The 18,215-nt window shown below is 45.4% G+C and overlaps 1 protein-coding gene across 2 annotated transcripts in view; it reads left to right on the top strand.

Annotated features, from left to right (window-relative positions):
- The window catches only part of PHLPP1 (PH domain and leucine rich repeat protein phosphatase 1), a 223,934-nt gene that overhangs the window by 167,465 nt on the left and 38,254 nt on the right, over positions 1-18,215 (top strand). Inside the window, exons 7-10 of one of the 2 annotated variants that reach the window (XM_055417492.2) lie at positions 7,681-7,883; positions 9,770-9,830; positions 13,703-13,798; positions 16,565-16,720. In XM_055417492.2, coding sequence (XP_055273467.1) covers positions 7,681-7,883; positions 9,770-9,830; positions 13,703-13,798; positions 16,565-16,720 — 516 coding nt within the window. The remainder of the gene's footprint in view (positions 1-7,680; positions 7,884-9,769; positions 9,831-13,702; positions 13,799-16,564; positions 16,721-18,215) is intronic. The other variant, XM_088833391.1, reaches the window with a different exon arrangement.

Raw genomic sequence — 18,215 nt, forward strand, 5'->3', positions numbered from 1 at the left:
TGTCATTCTTGGCGTCTTTTCCCCTTTTTGGATTTTCTTTCCTTGTTTTTCTGCCCACTTTCCTCCCGGGCGATAGCACCAGACTCTCCCTCAAGCCTGTCAAAGTTCATCAGTACAAAGTAGCAGCATCGCCTTTTGCTCCACTTCTTCTCCATTCTTCCAGTTTGGCCCAGGGAACCCTCATTCCAGTCCCACAGGGAAGTGGTGTGCTTTACCTTTCCTCAGACTAGAAGAGTAAAGGCTGTCGCTCCCGGGGACGTGTTAGCAATTTGCAGACATGCAGTTCTTAGTTCAGGGAGACCAGATGGTAACAATTCATCTGACTTTGAGAACTGTTTGGAGGGTGACAGGATAGGGAGCTGAACACATTGTCTCGTTAACTTTCTTTCTAACTTTGTTCACCGTATTTGCCTCTGAGTGGTGGCTCAGTGGCAAAAGAATCTGCCTTCAGCAGGAGAGGCGGGAGATGTGGGTTCCATCGCTGGGTTGAAAAGATCCAGGAGGAAGAAACTGCAACCCACTCCAGTATCCTTCCCTAGGAAATTGCATGGACAGGGGAGCCTCTTGGGCTATAGTCCATGGGGTCACAAAGAGTCAGACACAAGTGCAGTGACTGAGCACCCACAGCAAACGCACAGTTGGGTTTAGAAAACCTTCATATTGAAGAATTTGAGCTCTTTTTAAATTAAAAGCCACCCAGAGATGTAACAGTGGTCATATTGCTCTCTGGTAACAAGCATGAAAGAGGATTTATAAGTTACCTCGTCTTAGATAAGAAGACATCATTTTCCTTGATATGAATTAGCTTCCAAAGAAGGTCAATCTGTTTGGAAGCAGCTGTTCTTATTAAGAGTTTTGTAAATTCTTTAGATTTCTAGTTCAAATTGTGTCTTTTTAGATGAGATCAGTTACAGGATATTTAGAAACCAGAATAGAATTTAATACACTGTAAACGTTGAATGATCGTGAGTAACTGCTTCCCTCCAGACTGCTGAGCTGAGAAGGTGGAAGTCTGGTCGGATTTGCTTGTGATCCCGCCTTAATATTTTATGCTGAAGCTGGTGGGGTGATTTAAGAGATGTCTTCCTTAGTCTCTGTGAGCCGAGGGCTAATGCTGTTGATTGCGTTTCTGATCCTTCAGGTGGAAACAGTACGCCAAATTTAATCATTTTTCTTTTCATCTTACTCTTTTTCTCACGTTGACATATTTGAGACGGATACTGTTTTTTCCTATGGTGTGGTTAATGTTCTCGCCTCTTCTCCAAACTCTGGACGTTATGTTTCTCTCCTTGATTACTCCTTTCTCTGTTCTCTGCCTTGAGGCTTGGTCGCCTGTGCTCACGGGGCCCCATCGTTGCCTCTTGTCTCCCTGGTAGATACTCTTCATCTTGCTCCAACCCTTGTTTATCGTCTTAGGATCAATTCCACTTCAGCTGCCAGCAGGATAATTTCACCTTGCTTTCTTCTTTTGACACACTTAACCAAATTGCATGTGAAACAGAGTTTCTTTTTTTTTTAATGTATCTTTAAATTGGAGTATAATTGCTTTCAGTGTTGTGTTAGTTTCTGCTGTGAATCAGCTGTCTGTATACGTGTGTTCCCTCCCTCTTAAGCCTCCTTCCCAGCGCCCCCTGCCCCATCCCACCCCCTAGGTCGTCACAGAGCCCTGAGCCGAGCTCCCAGCTGCGTACAGCAGTTACTCGGTACGCATTTCACGCGTGGCAGTGCATGTGTCACTGCTGCGCTTAATGTGTCCCACCTCCTCCTTCCCGTCTCTGTGTCCACAAGTCTGTTTATGCATCTGTGTCTCTGTTCCTGCCCTGCAAATAGATTCACTGGTACCATTACCATTTGTCTAGATTCCATGTGTGTGAATTAATATACGGTATTTGTTTTTCTGACTTCACTCTGTATGACACACTCTAGGTTCATCCACATCACTATAAATGACTACTTTCTTTCCTTATTCAGCAAGTTCTTTCCCACAGGTCCCTATTTTTGCTAATAGCGGCACCACTTCATTGGTACAGTTCATTCACTTGGTCGTGTCTGACTCTTTGCAGCCCCATGGACTGCAGTGTGCCAGGCCTCCCTGTCCATCACCAACTTATGGAGCTTACTCAAACTCATGTGCATTGAGTCGGTGATGCCATCCAACCATCTCATCCTCTGTCGTCCCCTTCTCCTTCTGCTTTCAATCTTTCCCAGCATCAGGGTCTTTTCTAATGAGTCAGCTCTTCGTATCAGGTGGCCAAAGTATTGGAGTTTCACCTTTGGCATCAGTCCTTCCAATGAATATTCAGGACTGATTTCCTTTAGGATTGACTGGTCTGATCTTGTAGTCTAAGAGACTCTCAAGAGAATTCTCTAACACCACAGTTCAAAATTATCAATTCTTTGGCGCTCAGCTTTCTTTATAGTTCAGCTCTCACATCCATATATGACTACTGGAAAAACCATAGCTTTGACTAGACAGACCTTTGTCGGCAAAGTAATATCTTCTTTTTAATATGCTGTCTAGGTTTGTCATAGTTTTTCTTCCAAGGGGCAAACATCTTTTAATTTCATGGCTGCAGTCACCATCTGCAGTGATTTTAGAGCCCAAGAAGGTAAAGTCTCTCACAGTTTGCATTGTTTCCCCATCTATTTGCCTTGAAATAGTGGGACTGGATGCCGTCATTTTCATTTTTTGAATGTTGAGTTTTAAGCCAGCTTCTTCACTCTCCTCTTTCACTTTCACTGCTTTGTCAACAAAGGTCCGTCTAGACAAGGCTGTGGTTTTTCCAGTGGTCATGTATGGTTGTGAGAGTTGGACTATAAAGAAAGCTGAGCGCCGAAAAATTGATAGTTTTGAACTGTGGTGTTGGAGAAGATTCTTGAGAGTCCCTTGGACTGCAAGGAGATCCAACCAGTCCATTCTAAAGGAGATCAGTCCTGAGTGTTCACTGGAAGGACTGATGTTGAAGCGGAAACTCCAGTACTTTGGCCACCTCATGCGAAGAGCTGACTCATTTGAAAAGACCCTGATGCTGGGAAAGATTGAAGGCAGGAGGAAAAGGGGGCGACAGAGGATGAGATGGTTGGATGGCATCACCGACTCAATGGACATTAGTTTGGGTAAACTCTGGGAGTTGGTGATGGACAGGGAGGCCTGGTGTGCTGCAGTCCACAGGGTTGCAAAGAGTCGAACAGAACTGAGCAACTGAACTTTCAGTTTCATCAAGAGGCTCTTTAGTTCTTCTTCACTTTCTGCCATAAGGGTGGTGTTGGCTACATATCTGAAGTTACTGATATTTCTCCCAGCAATCTTGATTCCAGCTTTCGCTTCATCCAGCCTGGCATTTCACATGATGTACTCTGCATGTAAGTTAAATAAGCAGGGTGACAATGTACAACCTTGAGGTACTCCTTTCCCAGTTTGGAACTAGTCTGTTGTTCCATGTCCAGTTCTAACTGTTGCTTCCTGACCTGCATACATATTTCTCGAGAGGCAGGTCAGGTGGTCTGGCATTCCCATCTCTTGCAGGATTTTCCAGTTTGTTTTGATCCACAGAGTCAAAGTCTTTAGCATAGTCAATGAAGCAGAAGTAGATGTTTTTCTGGAATTCTCTTGCTTTTTCTATAATCCAGCAGATGTTGGCAATTTGATCTTTGGTTCCTCTGCCTTTTCTAAATCCAGTTTGAACGTCTGGTAGTTCTCTATTCACATGCTGTTGGAGAATTTTGAGCATTATTTTGCTAGTGTCTGAGATGAGTGCAATTGTGCTAATGAATGAATGGTACTAATGAATCTATTTGCGGGGCTTTCACTTTCAGTTTGAGCATTCTTTGGGATTGCCTTTCTTTGGGATTGGAATGAAAACTGACCTTTTCCAGTCCTGTGGCCACTGCTGAGCTCTCCAACTTCACTGGTCATCCAGACACAAGATTTGTGGCTCTGCTTTCCAGCGTGCCACCCAGATGCTGTCAGCTCATCTTGGGCACCGGTCTCACTCTCTGCCCTTTACGTTTTCTTCTCACTGCCGCTGTTGCCTCCTCTCTGCACTGTGTGCTGCCGTTGTGCTGCCTCTCAAGCACAGCCTCACTCAGAACCTGAGTTCCCCAATTCAAGATGGATGGCGTCACCGACTCGATGCACATGAGTCTGGTGGACTCCGGGAGTTGGTGATGGACAGGGAGGCCTGGCGTGCTGCGGTTCATGGGGTCGCAGAGTCAGACACGACTGATGACTGAACTGAAGCTCTCGTTTCTAGTTTCAAGCCCCTAGCCTGTGAATCCCTTGAGGATGAGGTTATAAGTATGGTTCTGTCCAGAGTGAGGTCCTCCAGCATGTGCTAGCAAACCAACTATTTGCAACTTTTTTTTTTAACAAAGAGATAGGTATAGTAATTGAGACTTAATATTTTAGAAGCATTCGCCATTGCCACAGTATTCTCGTAGACCTGTATAAACAGACACATCTCATTGTAAAGGGAACAGATTAGGTTAGGTGTTGGCGAACTCAAAGTGGTGAGCCACTTGTGCCGTGAGCTGTGTCCTAGTGTGAGTTGTTCATCTGTGAGGGGTTAGAGGCCTGGGAAACAGGCCCTTCCTCCTGGATAATCTGAGAAGCACTGCTCTCATTTACATGTCCTTAGTCTCTGCAGTGAGAATGGGTTCGTCACTCAGCTGTGTCCAAGTCTTTGCCACCCACCAGTCTCCTCTGTCCATGGAATTCTCCAGGCAGGAATACTGGAGAAGGTTGCCATGCCCTTCTCCAGGGCATCTTCCAGACCCAGGGATTGAACCTGGCCTCCTGCATTGCAGGCAGGTTCTTTACCATCTGAGCCACCAGGGAAGCGTGTGTCCTTGAACCCTCAGTTTTAGCACGCGGCAGGCCCAGTGCTTGATAAATGTTAGTGGACTCACCTGCCTTCGTGTCCCTGCTCTCATTCCTGTCACACAGTGTGTGCTCCGGAGGGGCCCCCGCACACATGCGTGAAGCTCAGCCTGGAAGGCCAAAGGCCGGGCAGCTCTTCTTCATGGACTCCTTTCTTCTCCCATTTGTGTCCAGTGAATTCTGCCTGCTCTTGGGGTTCAGATGAGATCCTTCCTCTCCCATAGCATCTTTTTTTGACCATTCTGTATGTTTTATACATCATTTATGACATTGATTGGGCTTCCCTGGTAGCTCCATCAGTAAAGAATCTGCCTGCCAATGCAGGAGACCTGGGTTTGATCCCTGGGTGGGGACGATCCCCTGGAGAAGGAAATGACAACCCACTGCAGTATTCCTGCCTGGGAAATCCCATGAACAGAAGAGCCTGGTGGGCTGCAGTCCATGGGGTCACAAAAGAGTTGGACGTGACTTACTCACTAAACCACCACCATGACACTAATCACAGACTTGGGTCCTCTGGCTTCGTGTTTTAAAGCATATGTGGTTGGAGTTACTGAATCTGTTGGCACGCCCCTCATTTCGTTCATCTCTCACTGACGCGAAGCCTGGGGTCATCCTTGTCCCGTCTCCGTGACCTCCTCCCATGTACAGAGCATGGGCACATGCGCCCCCCTCATTGCTCAGTGGCTGTGTAGGACAAGGAAGAATGCCGCCCCAGTTTCCAGGTGGGAACGAGACTTCCTGGCGGCTTAGGTGATGGCTCAAGGTCGTATATGTAAAGTGTTAAGCAGCAGAATGGAACTAGAACGTTTTCACACTGAGGACCTACACACAATAAATGGTCCATGAGTATTGATGAAATAAATAAAATGCCTCTGTTAACTGAGGAGATTATTGGAAAGGAATTTTCACAACATTTTGCCTCTTTAAAAGCTCATCTGAAGTAGTTGTATTATTATGTGAGCCTGAAACATTTTGATATTTGCATCCTGATAAGACTTGACAGTTTAAAGTGAATAGTGGCAATAACCTCCCTGTCATTATAAATTTTCTTTTGTCTGACTGAATCAGCCCTGTAATTGTGTTCCTGTAACTACAGTGCGGGTTGGGGGCAGGCTGAGATGATGGCGCCACATGAAGGTGATTGAAAGAAAGCGCAGATGGGGGAGAACACGGGACAGGTTTCAGTTCCTGTCGTCTCTTGTATCCAAAAGGAGATTTGGGTTTTGATGCACAGAACTGACTTATTGGAAAAGACCCTGATGCTGGGAAAGATTGAAGGCAGGTGGAGAAGGGGACGACAGAGGATGAGATGGTTGAATGCCATCACCAACTCGATGGACATGAGTTTGAGTAGGCTCTGGGCGTTGGTGATGGACAGGGAGGCCTGGTGTGCTGCAGTCCATGGGATCTCAAAGAGTCAGACACGACTGAGCGATTGAACTAAAGTGATTCTGTGTACATATTCTAGTAATCTAGTGAGCATTTGGAGATAGGCAAATCACTGAGTTGAAGCCAGTTTTTTCTCTTACAACCTGGAACAGAAAAGAAAAGGAGCAAAAAAAAAGTTTCAAACCTCGGGGACATTTGAAGGAGCCACATGCTGTTCTTGCAGTTTGACAGATCCTAGCTCTTGGCTGTCTTGTCCGTCATCCTTGTGTTCCAATGGCTTTATGATTCTGCTGTTAGAAATTTAGTTCAGTTCTCTCATTTTATTTGTTTAGATTAATTTTTTAATTTTTAAAATTTAGCTACTCTCGTTTTATGTTTTCCAAGGGCTGGAGACCACTGCAGAGAGCACTTGACTCTTCTGCGTCCCTTCTCTCATGTTAATGCTCTCGCAGCCAAGTGCTGGTCTTGGCCCTCTGTTGGCTTCGTTCTGGGAAGCAGGAGGGTCTGTTGTTTGTTTGTACGGGAGCTGGGCGTAGCCTGGAAAACTAGCACTGGAGCGTTCATCTGTTTTTCTCTGCTTTGAAGCTACATGTGTTTTTGTATTGATTCCTAGTCCCCTTACTACTTGCTTATCTTCCTGGCACCTCGTCCATGGCAGCATTAGTCCGTGAGCTCACCAGTGTTTATGACTGAGGCTCTGCCAGGTTTTCCCTACGCCCTGAACTCGTTGGACCCCATCGTGATCCTTTGTTCTGTGAGTTCGCAGTGAATCCTACATGCCAAATATCAGTATTTCCTGCGCTTTGCTTTTTCAAGCAGTATTTTAAAGATGGAGATAGTTTTGGTAATTAATCCTTGGTCTGGAACCAACTATGAAAATTCAGATAGGCTTACACGCCTGTTTCTGGTGCAAAGGTGGTTCCCATTCTTTTTTTTTTTTCCCCAAGCTCACCTGTTAGTTTTATCCTTTATGGCTGCTCATCTACCTGCTCACTTATCCTCTCTCCTTCCTTACATATTCAGTGTATCTGTGTGTGCTTAGCAGGGCTTCCTGGGTTTTGTTTCTTGTATTCTTTTAACCAGATTCTTGGAAATAAATGTTTAAATGATTTCCCCCCCTTGAAATGAATCAAGATAAAAATCAATATGCATGCTTCTCTTCCAGTCTATTATTGGTCTAAGTTGCATTTCACAATATAGTTTCCAAGTTAAGACCTCATGGAATTGTAGCTAGAAATAGCCAGGGAGCCCAGCTTGTGAAGGAAGACCAGGTCCTGAGCCTGAGGAAGCCGTGGCGTGCTGCGCCAGTGAGACTGGAGTCCTCCGTGCTGGTCGCTGGTTAGGGGGTGGCTTGTGTTTACAGCATTGCCTTTGATTACAGTCTCTGTTTACGTCCTTCTCCTCTCAAGACTGAACCAAATTAGGAAGGTAATAGCGGACGAGGTGGACTCTCTCCCTCACGTCACTCAGCTCGATCTGCGAGACAACAAGCTTGCGGATCTGGATGCTGTGGTTTTCAACAACCTTGAGGTTTTGCACTGTGAAAGGAATCAGCTGGTGACATTAAACGTCTGTGGCTACTTCCTCAAAGCACTGTACGCCTCTTCTAACGGTACGTAACAGACCACGTTGGCGTCTCACTGGCTCCAGGATCCTTTCAGCGCTGTCACCTTCCTCCTGGCTTGACTCTCCTCGTTTAGTAAAATGGGTGTCGGTTTTGCTGAGATAAAAGTCACGACAGAAGAAGCTGTTTGGTATTTAAAGCAATCAAAGAGGAAGGACTTATATTTCCTGACTTGTTTTTCTCATTCTGTGACGTTTAAATAAGTTATTCCCACTGGTGATTGGCTCTTTGGCTTGAAGAGCAGACGTGGCGGGTGGGGGGAACGGTGGGAAGTGAACCGTCTATTGGGCCACTTTGTGAAGATCGTGAATCTAGAGAGTGAAAGTGGAAGGTAGGTCTGTCATGGATTCCATACAAGGTCTCAGCTTTGCTGCTCCACCAACAGGACCTCACCGCAAAAGAAACCTACATTATATACCACAGGGCCATCACAAAGCAAGAACCTTACTCATTTAATAAGGTTGCCTCCTTAGACTTTGGAGATGATGGCAGTTCTAAAACAGAAAAGGTCATGTGGGCACATGTTTGGTGCAGTGAATGAAGGTTCCTACCCCTTCCCATCAGACAGCTGCATGGAAACGAGTATTTTCTACTGCACGCTGAACAGGTGTTTATCAAGCGCTTGTTTTCTGCGTCATGTAGCACAGGAGTACTTAGAGAGAGGGGTTCTTTCTTTCCTTTTTCTTTTGTTGGTTTTAATGGATTTACTGTCATTTCAATGGAGAAATAAACCAAACCTCAGATAAGTGCAGTTCACTGTCATTTCAATGGGAAATAAACCAAACCTCAGATAACTGCAGTTCACCAAAAGGTTATAGGATTTGGCTAGTCGGGAGACATGAAATAGGTGTTGAAGAGGAAGGAATCTGAATGTGGTTCATTTGGTAGATGAGCAGAAGGGAATTCTGCTCTCATAGGTTCCTGCTGGGAAGTGGTAAGATGTACTTATGGGACACATGACTTGGAATCAGATGGTGGAACTTTGAAGCTGGTACCGTAAGCTGTAGAGATCCAGGGGAAAGTTTTAGTGGAAGAGGCAAGTGATGGAAATGAAGCTGTGAGACTGTTAGTGTGCACGCAGGGTCCAGAGTGCCCGTAAGGGAGGAGAGTGGGGTGATCCGCCTTTCCACTCATGCAGGTTATTGCAGGGCTTTCGTGTGAGTTAGTAGGAATTTGCAGTCGGGACGACAGACGTTGATGTAGGGCATCTGCTCAGAGGTGGTTCCTGAAACCGTGGCAGTAAGGTAACTAGAGAAGAGCAGAGACCTGGTACCAAAAGTAGGCTTCCAAAACCATCACGGTTAGCCGGGGCTAGGCGAGGCAGCTGAGAGAAGCTGTGCCTCTGAGGCACCTGGTCAGAGTTCAGAGGAAGCAGAAGGGCATCTCGAGACGACTGCATCTGAGAAGCAGAGCCCTTGGTGTCACTTTGCACACAGTTCTGAGGAAGGCTTCCAGGTTTCAGTAGAGGAAGTCCTTTCTGACCCTCAGGAGTGCTATTCCAGCGAATAGCAGAGTGAAAAAGGCGGAAGCCAGGATGCATTTGATTATATGTAAGGAACCCTGAGTGTTTAAAAAGCAGCGATATTCATACAGTTAATCTTCCAGATAAAATGCAGGCTGCGTGACAAGAGGAGTGCCACAGCGAGTGGGTGGAAAGAGGTGGAAAGCAGAGCGAGGGGTGCATTTCAGTCTCTGACTGAGACCTCAAGAAGGTCTCTGTACTTCCCTGTGGTTTAGAAACAAATGGACACATTGTGCTTTCCAAGCTAAACACACAATGGGGAAGGAAGCACAGGAGCGATTCTACACATAAAAGGAGTCTCTGTGTCACTCGAATGGTGATGTGTTTGGTTTTGTTTTTTTCTGCTTCCTAGAACTTGTCCAGCTTGACGTTTGCCCAGTTCCGAATTATCTGTCCTACATGGATGTCTCAAGGTAAGAAGCCAGTTCCTGGAGCACTCCAGGGTCTGTGTGAAAATTATCTCGATAATTCTGTCTAAACCTGAGCATAAGAACTTTTTATATAAAATAGGTAACTAATGAGAACCTCCTGTACAGCACGGGGAACTCTACTCAGCTCTCTGTGGTGACCTTCATGGGAAGGAAATCCGAAAAAGAGGGGATATGTGTATACAAATGGCTGCATGATGGAAACAACTTGTAAAGCCAACAACACTGTCGAACAACCACAGCTGTGTGAGTCGCTCAGTCGTGTCCAACTCCTTGCGACCCCATGCACTGTAACCCACCAGGCTCCTCTGTCCATGGGGATTCTCCAGGCAAGAATACTGGAGTGGGTGGCCATTCCCTTCTCCCGGCGATCTTCCCGACCCAGATATCGGGTCTCCAGCTTTGCAGGCAGCTTCTTTGCTGACTGAGCCACCAGGGAAGCCCTGCTTCTATATCTTAAAACAACTATGCTCCGATAAAAATTAATTCTGAAAAAAGGCTTTTTTCTATATCTTAAAGATGAACAATGCAAATTAATATCCAGTACTCCGGGAGTTGGTGATGGACAGGGAGGCCTGGCGTGCTGTGATTCATGGGGTCGCAGAGAGTCGGACTGAACTGAACTCCAGTACTCTTGCCTAGAAAATCCTGTGGATGCAGGAGCCTGGTAGGCTGCAGTCCGTGGGGTCGCTAGGGGTCAGACACGACTGAGCGACTTCACTTTCACTTTTCACTTTCACACATTGGAGAAGGAAATGGCAACCCACTCCAGTGTTCTTGCCTGGAGAATCCCAGGGACGGGGGAGCCTGGTGGGCTTCCGTCTATGGGGTCGCACAGAGTCAGACACGACTGAAGTGACTTAGCAGCAGCAGCAGCAGTGCTGAATACTTACCCTCTGAAAACACATGGGACCGTCAGTCTGTGTAGGTTACGGCAGAGGAGTCACGGCATCATGTGGACCTCGGTGTGAACGCCAGGTTTGCACTGGAAAGATGAGTCAGAGGAGGGTTGTGTGGCTGGAAGGTCCAGTACTTCTGCAGTTACATTAGCGGTATTTTCGTGTCTTTCCCTGAAATGACGTCACGTTCGTTGAAAATACGTTTTGTGCTCTTTTATTGTCCCTGCTCTGTGTACACGCCTCCTTACTGCTGCTCCTGCTGTTCAGCGGCTAAGTCATGGCCAACTCCGCAACCCCGTGGACTGTAGGCCCCCAGGCTCCTCTCTCTGCCCATGGGATTCCCCAGGCAAGAGCACTGGAGTGGGTGGCTATTTCCTTCTCCAGGGGTCTTCCCGCCCCAGGGACTGAACCCATGTCTCCTGCTCTGCCAGGCGGGCTCTTTAGCGCTGTGCCCCCGTGACAGCCCCACGTCTCCTGCCTGGAGCCCTTAAGTAGTGGCAACTGGCGCTACCTGGTGGGGTTTCCGTGCAGCCCGCTGACTCCCCTCAGCTCACGTGTACACGCTCAGCTCCTCACCTTCTGCACAAATTCACTACTGCCGTGTATCATGTTTACTTTGGTTTCCACAAATACTGCAGTAGACTTTTTCCCTGAAGGCCCGAAGCATGTACTGGAGCAAATTAGACTTTCATAATCACACACTAAATGAAGGTCACTTTTAACGTAAATCCAAACTTTTCTGAACGACCACAGTACATAGGAGTATGTGGCTTCTCAGTGTGACAGGCAACTCATTTCAGGGCATAAAATCTGCTATAGCTGCTGTGTAATTTGTCAGGTGCAGAATTTGCCTTTAGTCATAAAAGTATACAAACCTAGATGCTTTAATAATATCCTCAATCATATTATGTAAAAATGTGTCAGAATTTAGCTGATGTGACAATGATTACAATTACAGCTTTGAATTTATAAAATCCTTTATGAGTGGTGCTTCATACACTTCCTACTAAATTCATGTCAATTTTCTTTTTAATGAACTTTAAGTCAGACACTACCCAAGTTCTTTTTATTTTATCAGCCTTGAATATTGTTTTCTTCAGCATTGAAATAAGAGTACAGGAGTGGGGTTTACATACATGGGTGCATGTAAATATCTTGGATAGATTTATTCTAGAGAACTGGCCATAGAGTGAATCTATTTTTCTTTTACTTAAAGGATGTAATTGCTAATTGGTTCCCGTTGAAGCCCCCACGTGAGACTGAATTAGAAACTTGTGTTGTGCTAGTCTCTGAATTCTGTCCTTAAATGCTGTTCATCTTTTTTTTTTTTTAAGAAAAATTCTCATGTCCAGAACCTGTACTGTAACATGCTGTGCCTAATCCACCTCCCAAGCTGTAGGACTTTTTCCCTTACGAAGCCCTCTGTGTCCGACCCCTCGTGTAGCTCTGGGTGTTCCGCCCTCACGTTTTCCAAAGAACTGAGCTCTTGCTCAGTATGGTGCTTACTAGGCTCTTAGCGTTCCTCAGGGTCAAAGTTCCAGACTCTCTTATCACTTAGAGGAGTTATTTAGTGTTTGCTTGTGGTGAGGGGCACTTTCACTTGCCTACCTTAATGAGATGTTTAGGGGTTGACGTGTGTGTGAGAGAGAAAGAGAGACTGTGTGCTTGGTCACTCAGTCGTGTCCAACTCTTTGCGACCCCATGGACTCTAGTCCGCCAGGCTCCTCTGTCCGTGAAATTCTCCAGGCAAGAATACTGGAGTGGGTTGTCATGCCCTCCTCAACTACTATACAATAAATTAATCAAGTGTCAGTCGGTAGACCTTCAAAGCCAGAGCAATGTGTACCTACACAAACACTAAACGGAAAATAATGCCTTCTTCTCTATATTTTAATTGAGAAGTCGACATAATAGCAAAAAATTTTATTCTGCTATAATCCTTGTTCCAGGCCTCATACTTTTCACAGACTTGTTCATCTATTTTTAAAGAATTGTAACCATAACATACATACTGTTTTAGAGTTTTTTGTGCCTAGTCATTTTACCTATTTTAAAAAGAAGATAAAAAGCTAACCATCCATGACTAAGGAGACATTCAAATACAGTAATAGATTTATTAAAAAAAAAAGTGGTCAATTCATTTAACAATTAAAGTTACCATTAGTTTAGTTCACTTGTTTCCAGTAACTATAATTACTGTCTAATGCATAAGTGGGCTTCCCTGGTGGCTCATCTGGTAAAGAATCCACCTGCTATGTGGGAGACCTGGGTTCGATCCCTGGGTTGGGAAGATCCCCTGGAGAAGGGAAAGGCTACCCACTCCAGTATTCTGGCCTGGAAAATTCCATGGACTGTACAGTCCATGGGGTCACAAAGAGCCAGACACGACTGAACAACTTTCACTTCACAGTCCATAAGTAAAAAATTTCAAATCATTGATTCAGCGTCTTAGGGTCAGTGTATGTTTTCATTGCCACCATTTCTTTCCTGTTGTCTATGGCAGTGATCTCAGGGTACCTTCTGAGACCCTGGGGAAATTTTTCATATTAACGGTAAAAATGCAGATTGGAAAACAAAGCTATTTTATGCCATTTGACTCTTTATCTTAACTGGAAGTGTGTAAATATGTGTTTATTGGTTTTCCAATGGAAGACATCTTCTCCCTAAACTTATGTGGGTGTATAGACGTTTGGGGATAGTAACTCTGGGAACCAGACCACCTTTTAGACTTTAGAGGTAATACAAACGATGCTACTGTGTTCGTTCCTACGTTTTCTCTATTTCTTATTCCCTATCACATCCTGCTTCAGGTTAAGTTGACTACACAAGTCTTTTTGCTTTATATTCACTAATTGAGTATTTCCTCTGAAATTTTATTTGTTGTAATTATTTTGACTTTTGAACCATGTTTTAAGCCAGATTCCAATCAAAGAAGAAATTGTATGTTCTTACATTTAGGAACTGTTTAGAAAACGTGCCTGAGTGGGTCTGTGAAAGCCGAAAGCTAGAAGTTTTGGATATTGGCCGTAATCAAATATGTGACCTTCCTGCACGGTGAGTACTAAGTGCAGATTAAGTTAGAGAATCTCAAATAAATGAGCAGTGGGGAGAACTGCTGGTTCAGCGTTTACTTGGCTGTTGTGAGCCCTGGAAGAGTTTGCTTCCAAAGCTTGTTTAGCGTCTTTCCCCTCTCGTGGCGTCGTTAAGTCATGGTATGTCGTCATGCAGAGACAGGTGGACTCCAGCTTTGGCCGCTAGCCAGACTCGGCAAAGCCGTGTGGAGGCTGAGGCTTGGGGAGCTTTTCAAATGAGCCGAAAGAGATGTCCAGAGACTCAGCAAACGATATGGCTGGTTCACCTCTGTAATCTTAATTCTTTCAGAATCTTTACTTTTTGTCTATTGTCCTAACATGTCTATCTTCTCGTAGAAGAAGACTGAGAAGAATTTAATTTAAAAACTAAATTTCCGTTTTTAATTCCTGGAAAGCTCAGTTACTTTTACTTTGTTTCTCAGCCATATATTATCCCATCACCATTATCCAAAGGGCTTTGGACAGCAGTGTGTGTGTGTGTGTGTGTGTAGGTGGAGAGAGAGAGACCCTTTTAGAAGATAGTAAAAATAACAAAAGGTGACTACTAACGAGGAAAAGTAATTTGTTAAAAAAAAATCTTGTCTCGTTATCTTTCCATCTGCTTTTCTCTTCCCTACTCTGACCGCCCCGATTTAACACATGCAGCCTATTGGAGTTTAAGGCCCCTGTTGTCACTGCAGGCTGCAGCAAACATAAATAAAACAACCATTCCATAAATACAGGATAACTGATTTCTTATCCAGTTTGCCCAAGTTAATTAATCTTTGATTTGCTCTGTACTGGTACAGAATTTGGGGGATCTAAACAAATGCTTATTCAAAGCAAATCCAGATGCTCTCTTGTCATAAAATGTAAACAGCATTTGTTTTCGTGTGTGTTTAACACATGGGACAATAACAGTGCATATTGTTTGTTCGTCTGATAGTGTCGTTTACTTGCAAACTTTGTATCAGCCCTGTCATTGATCTACTATCCAGGCCTAGACAGCGATTCATTAGAAACTGATTGAACATTCAAGGTTTGTTTGTCTACGTGAGGTCTGTGAAGGGGTTTGACAAAACAGAAATTAACATTTAGAACCAGAGAGGTATTGAAAAGAAGCTGTTTATTCCTCAGATCCAAAAGGACTGAACAAGTTCTGTCACGAGCATGCACACTCGTTCTGTAGTCATGACATCTGCCTTCTTATGTGGAAAACGAAGATCAAGGCTGTGTTCCCTTTTCTCAGCTGTCCTTCTGCTTACGGGTGAGATGTGTGTGCATGTGTGTGTCTGTGTGTGAGAGAGAGACAGACAGACAGCTGTCCTTCTGCTTACGGGTGAGATGTGTGTGCATGTGCGTGTCTGTGTGTGTGAGAGAGACAGACAGACAGCTGTCTTTCTGCTTACGGGTGAGATGTGTGTGCATGTGTGTGTCTGTGTGTGACAGAGACAGACAGACAGCTGTCCTTCTGCTTACGGGTAAGATGTGTGTGCTCATGCGTGTCTGTGTGTGAGAGAGAGACAGACAGATAGTCCTGTTCCTCTGTGGGCCAAATCCAGAGTCATGAGGTTAGAGTGAGTGTCCCAGAGGCCAGTCCTGCAGGAACTGGCTGGAGACCGTCCTGGACGCCTTGTCTTGTCCTCCAGCCTCTAAACCCGCAGAGGCAGGCATATCCTGAATGGTGGCCCACGGTGTCACCGTGTTGAGACAGGTTGGTAGCATCTTTGCGAGCAAAGATTCTCGTTTTGATTCTTAAAGTGAATAAAGTTATGCTGTAAATTAGAGTGACTTTAAGAACTTTTAAGTGAGTGAGGTCAAGATGGTGGAAAACAGGAGGCGGGTGAGGAAGCCTCATTCTTTGATGTCGGTGTGAGTGAGCTCTTGTTTCAAAGTGACCCGGACGTGAATCACAACCTTGCTTCTCCACAGTCCCCAGGCTTCTGTGCTTAATGCAGGACGCGCTTCATTCTCTACAACTGTTGCTGTCTTAAGTGATCATAAAGCAGATTTTGCTTTGATGAACACAAATTCATCATTTATTGCAGTTTTGATAACCAGTGGAAGAAACAGTCACGCTTCCCAACAGCTCGTTTAAGGCTCAGAAGAAAACGCTGCAGTGAGCCCTTCTCTTCTCTTTGGAAGGGAGTCTAGTTTGGTCCAGTATGAAATCAATGAGAAAATAAAAATAATCAGGTTTAGGGAAGTGAGGGAAGGAACAAATAATTACCGTGAAATGCAGCTGAGGAAAATGTAACATTTTCTCAGTGGGCATTGGTAAAAGTTTATTTGGACAAAAGAACCCTCATTGAATGTTGATCCTGTAGGTAAAAGTTGCTCAGCTGTGTTTCTTCAGAGTCTCTTGTGGGTAAAAGCTCCCTGTGCTTGGGACGGCCCTGGGTGCAGACCTTGCCCGGGAGCTGGCAGAATCCCAGTCTCCTCGTGCGGCTGACAAGACGAGGCCGCTGCCTTCAGCGTCTTCCGAGCAGCTCATTTTTCCTTTTCACTGAGGAGAGCTGCTTTGTTAAATAGTTTGCTTCATAGTTTTTCCCACCCTCTTTTTTTTTTTTTTTAAGTATGGAAAGCATTGAAATATGAACAGCTCAGACTTTGAGCTTCTGTTAAGATGAATCTGCTGTTGCTCTGGTGAATTTGGGTTTCAGCCTTCTCCTGCTCCCGTCCGTGTCTAAGCCTTCGTCCCGAACGCGCCCTCAGTAAGTTGCCTTCTCTCTTTGCCCTGTCCACACAGCTTGTTTGGTGACAGTAGCCTCCGGAAACTGCTGGCGGGACACAACCAGCTGACCAGGCTCCCCGACGGGCGCGAGAGAACCTCCGTGGAGGTCTTGGACGTACAACACAACCAGCTGCTGGAGCTGCCGCCCAGCTTCCTGATGGCGGCCGGCAGGTGAGGCCGCGGGCGTGCCCTGCGTGGCTGCTGACTTGTGAAGTGCCCCTTCGTTAGCACGCTTGTCTCAGCTGTGCTAGTCACGCAGTCGTGTCCAGCTCTTTGCAACCCTATGGACTGCAGCCAACCAGGCTCCTCTCTCCATGGAATTTTCTAGGCAAGAATACTGGAGTGGGTTGCCATTGCCTTCTCCAGGGGATCTTCTAACCCAGGGCTCGAACCTGGGTCTCCTGCATTGCAGGCGGATTCTTTACCATCTGAGCCAGCGGGAAGCCCAGTCTTGTCTTGGGTGATCTCAGACCATTTCAGCTGGAATTTGTGACTGTCTGAGGCTTCCCTGGTGGCTCAGATGGAAGAGAATCCATCTGCAAGGCAGGAGACCCTGTTTTGATCCCTGGGTTGGGAAGATCCCCTGGAGAAGGGGATGGCTACCTACTCCTTGTGACTATCTGTCTGTCTGCATTTGTAAAGAAAATGGTGTTGCCAGCCTCCCCATTCTGTGGGGATACAGGCAGGAATATCTTAGAAAGTCTTCCTTAATTTTGATTCCTTAGGTACGGTGAGCTGTGCATAAGCAAGCCTGTGCCGTGGGGGTGTGTGTGATAGCAGGATGAGAAGTTTGCTACCTGGTCAAAACCCTGCAAGTCACTCCCCCTTAAAGGAATCATCTCAGGAGTCTCCCTTCTTGTCTCCACGTTTTTATGACTTTGGGCAACAGAGAGATTTTCCTAGAGTTTTGACTTGTCTTTTTTTTTTTAATTGTTCTCATCTTTACCACATTTGAACTATTTTCTTGTTGGACTGAGTTTTTCTAAATTGCTTGTTCACTAAATGTTAAAAGACGTTGTTTTGATCTGAGGAGGAACTTGGTTTAAACATTAAGTGAAAACTCTCTTCTGTGAGGTATTACCACGGGCAGAACTTTCTTTCAAGAAAGCTGTAAGTAGCTGTGCATGTTAAGTTACTTTGGAACATCTTGTTTGCTTCAGAGCCCTTATGCATTAAACCGAAATGCTCCATAGCCTGGTGGCCTGAATTATGTTGGTCTCTGCGATGTTTATTTTAGTGAGTGACCATAACTTTAGTGACAAGAAGAAGGATCTGACTTTTACTGTGCCTCGTGATAAAGATAAGAGTTGAAATTAGTTTTGTGCTTCCCTAAGAGAAAGACATCGTGATGGATCTTTTTGCTTTAAGAAGTATTTCAGAATGTGCGTTTTTTTTGTTTTGACTTTGTGGGTGAAATAGCAATTGAAGAACTCTGGCTCTCCTGAACTGAATTAGAGGACGGTCCCCAAGCCCCCAGGGCTCACCCTGCCATCACACGCACCGCACACACGCTGTGTTTGGTTCTTGCGTGTGTGCCCAGCCCCACTCACAGACCACAGATGCTTGGGTTGTTCCCATCGCTTGTCATTCAGTCACTGAGTGGTGCCGACTCTTTGTGACCCATGGACTATAGCTCTCCAGGCTCCTCTGTCCCTGGGATTTCCCA

This window comes from Moschus berezovskii, chromosome 28 (assembly GCF_049115385.1).
Source record: "Moschus berezovskii isolate FMDL1 chromosome 28, NW_MosBer_1.0, whole genome shotgun sequence".
In the NCBI taxonomy this organism is placed as follows: Eukaryota; Metazoa; Chordata; class Mammalia; order Artiodactyla; family Moschidae; genus Moschus; species Moschus berezovskii.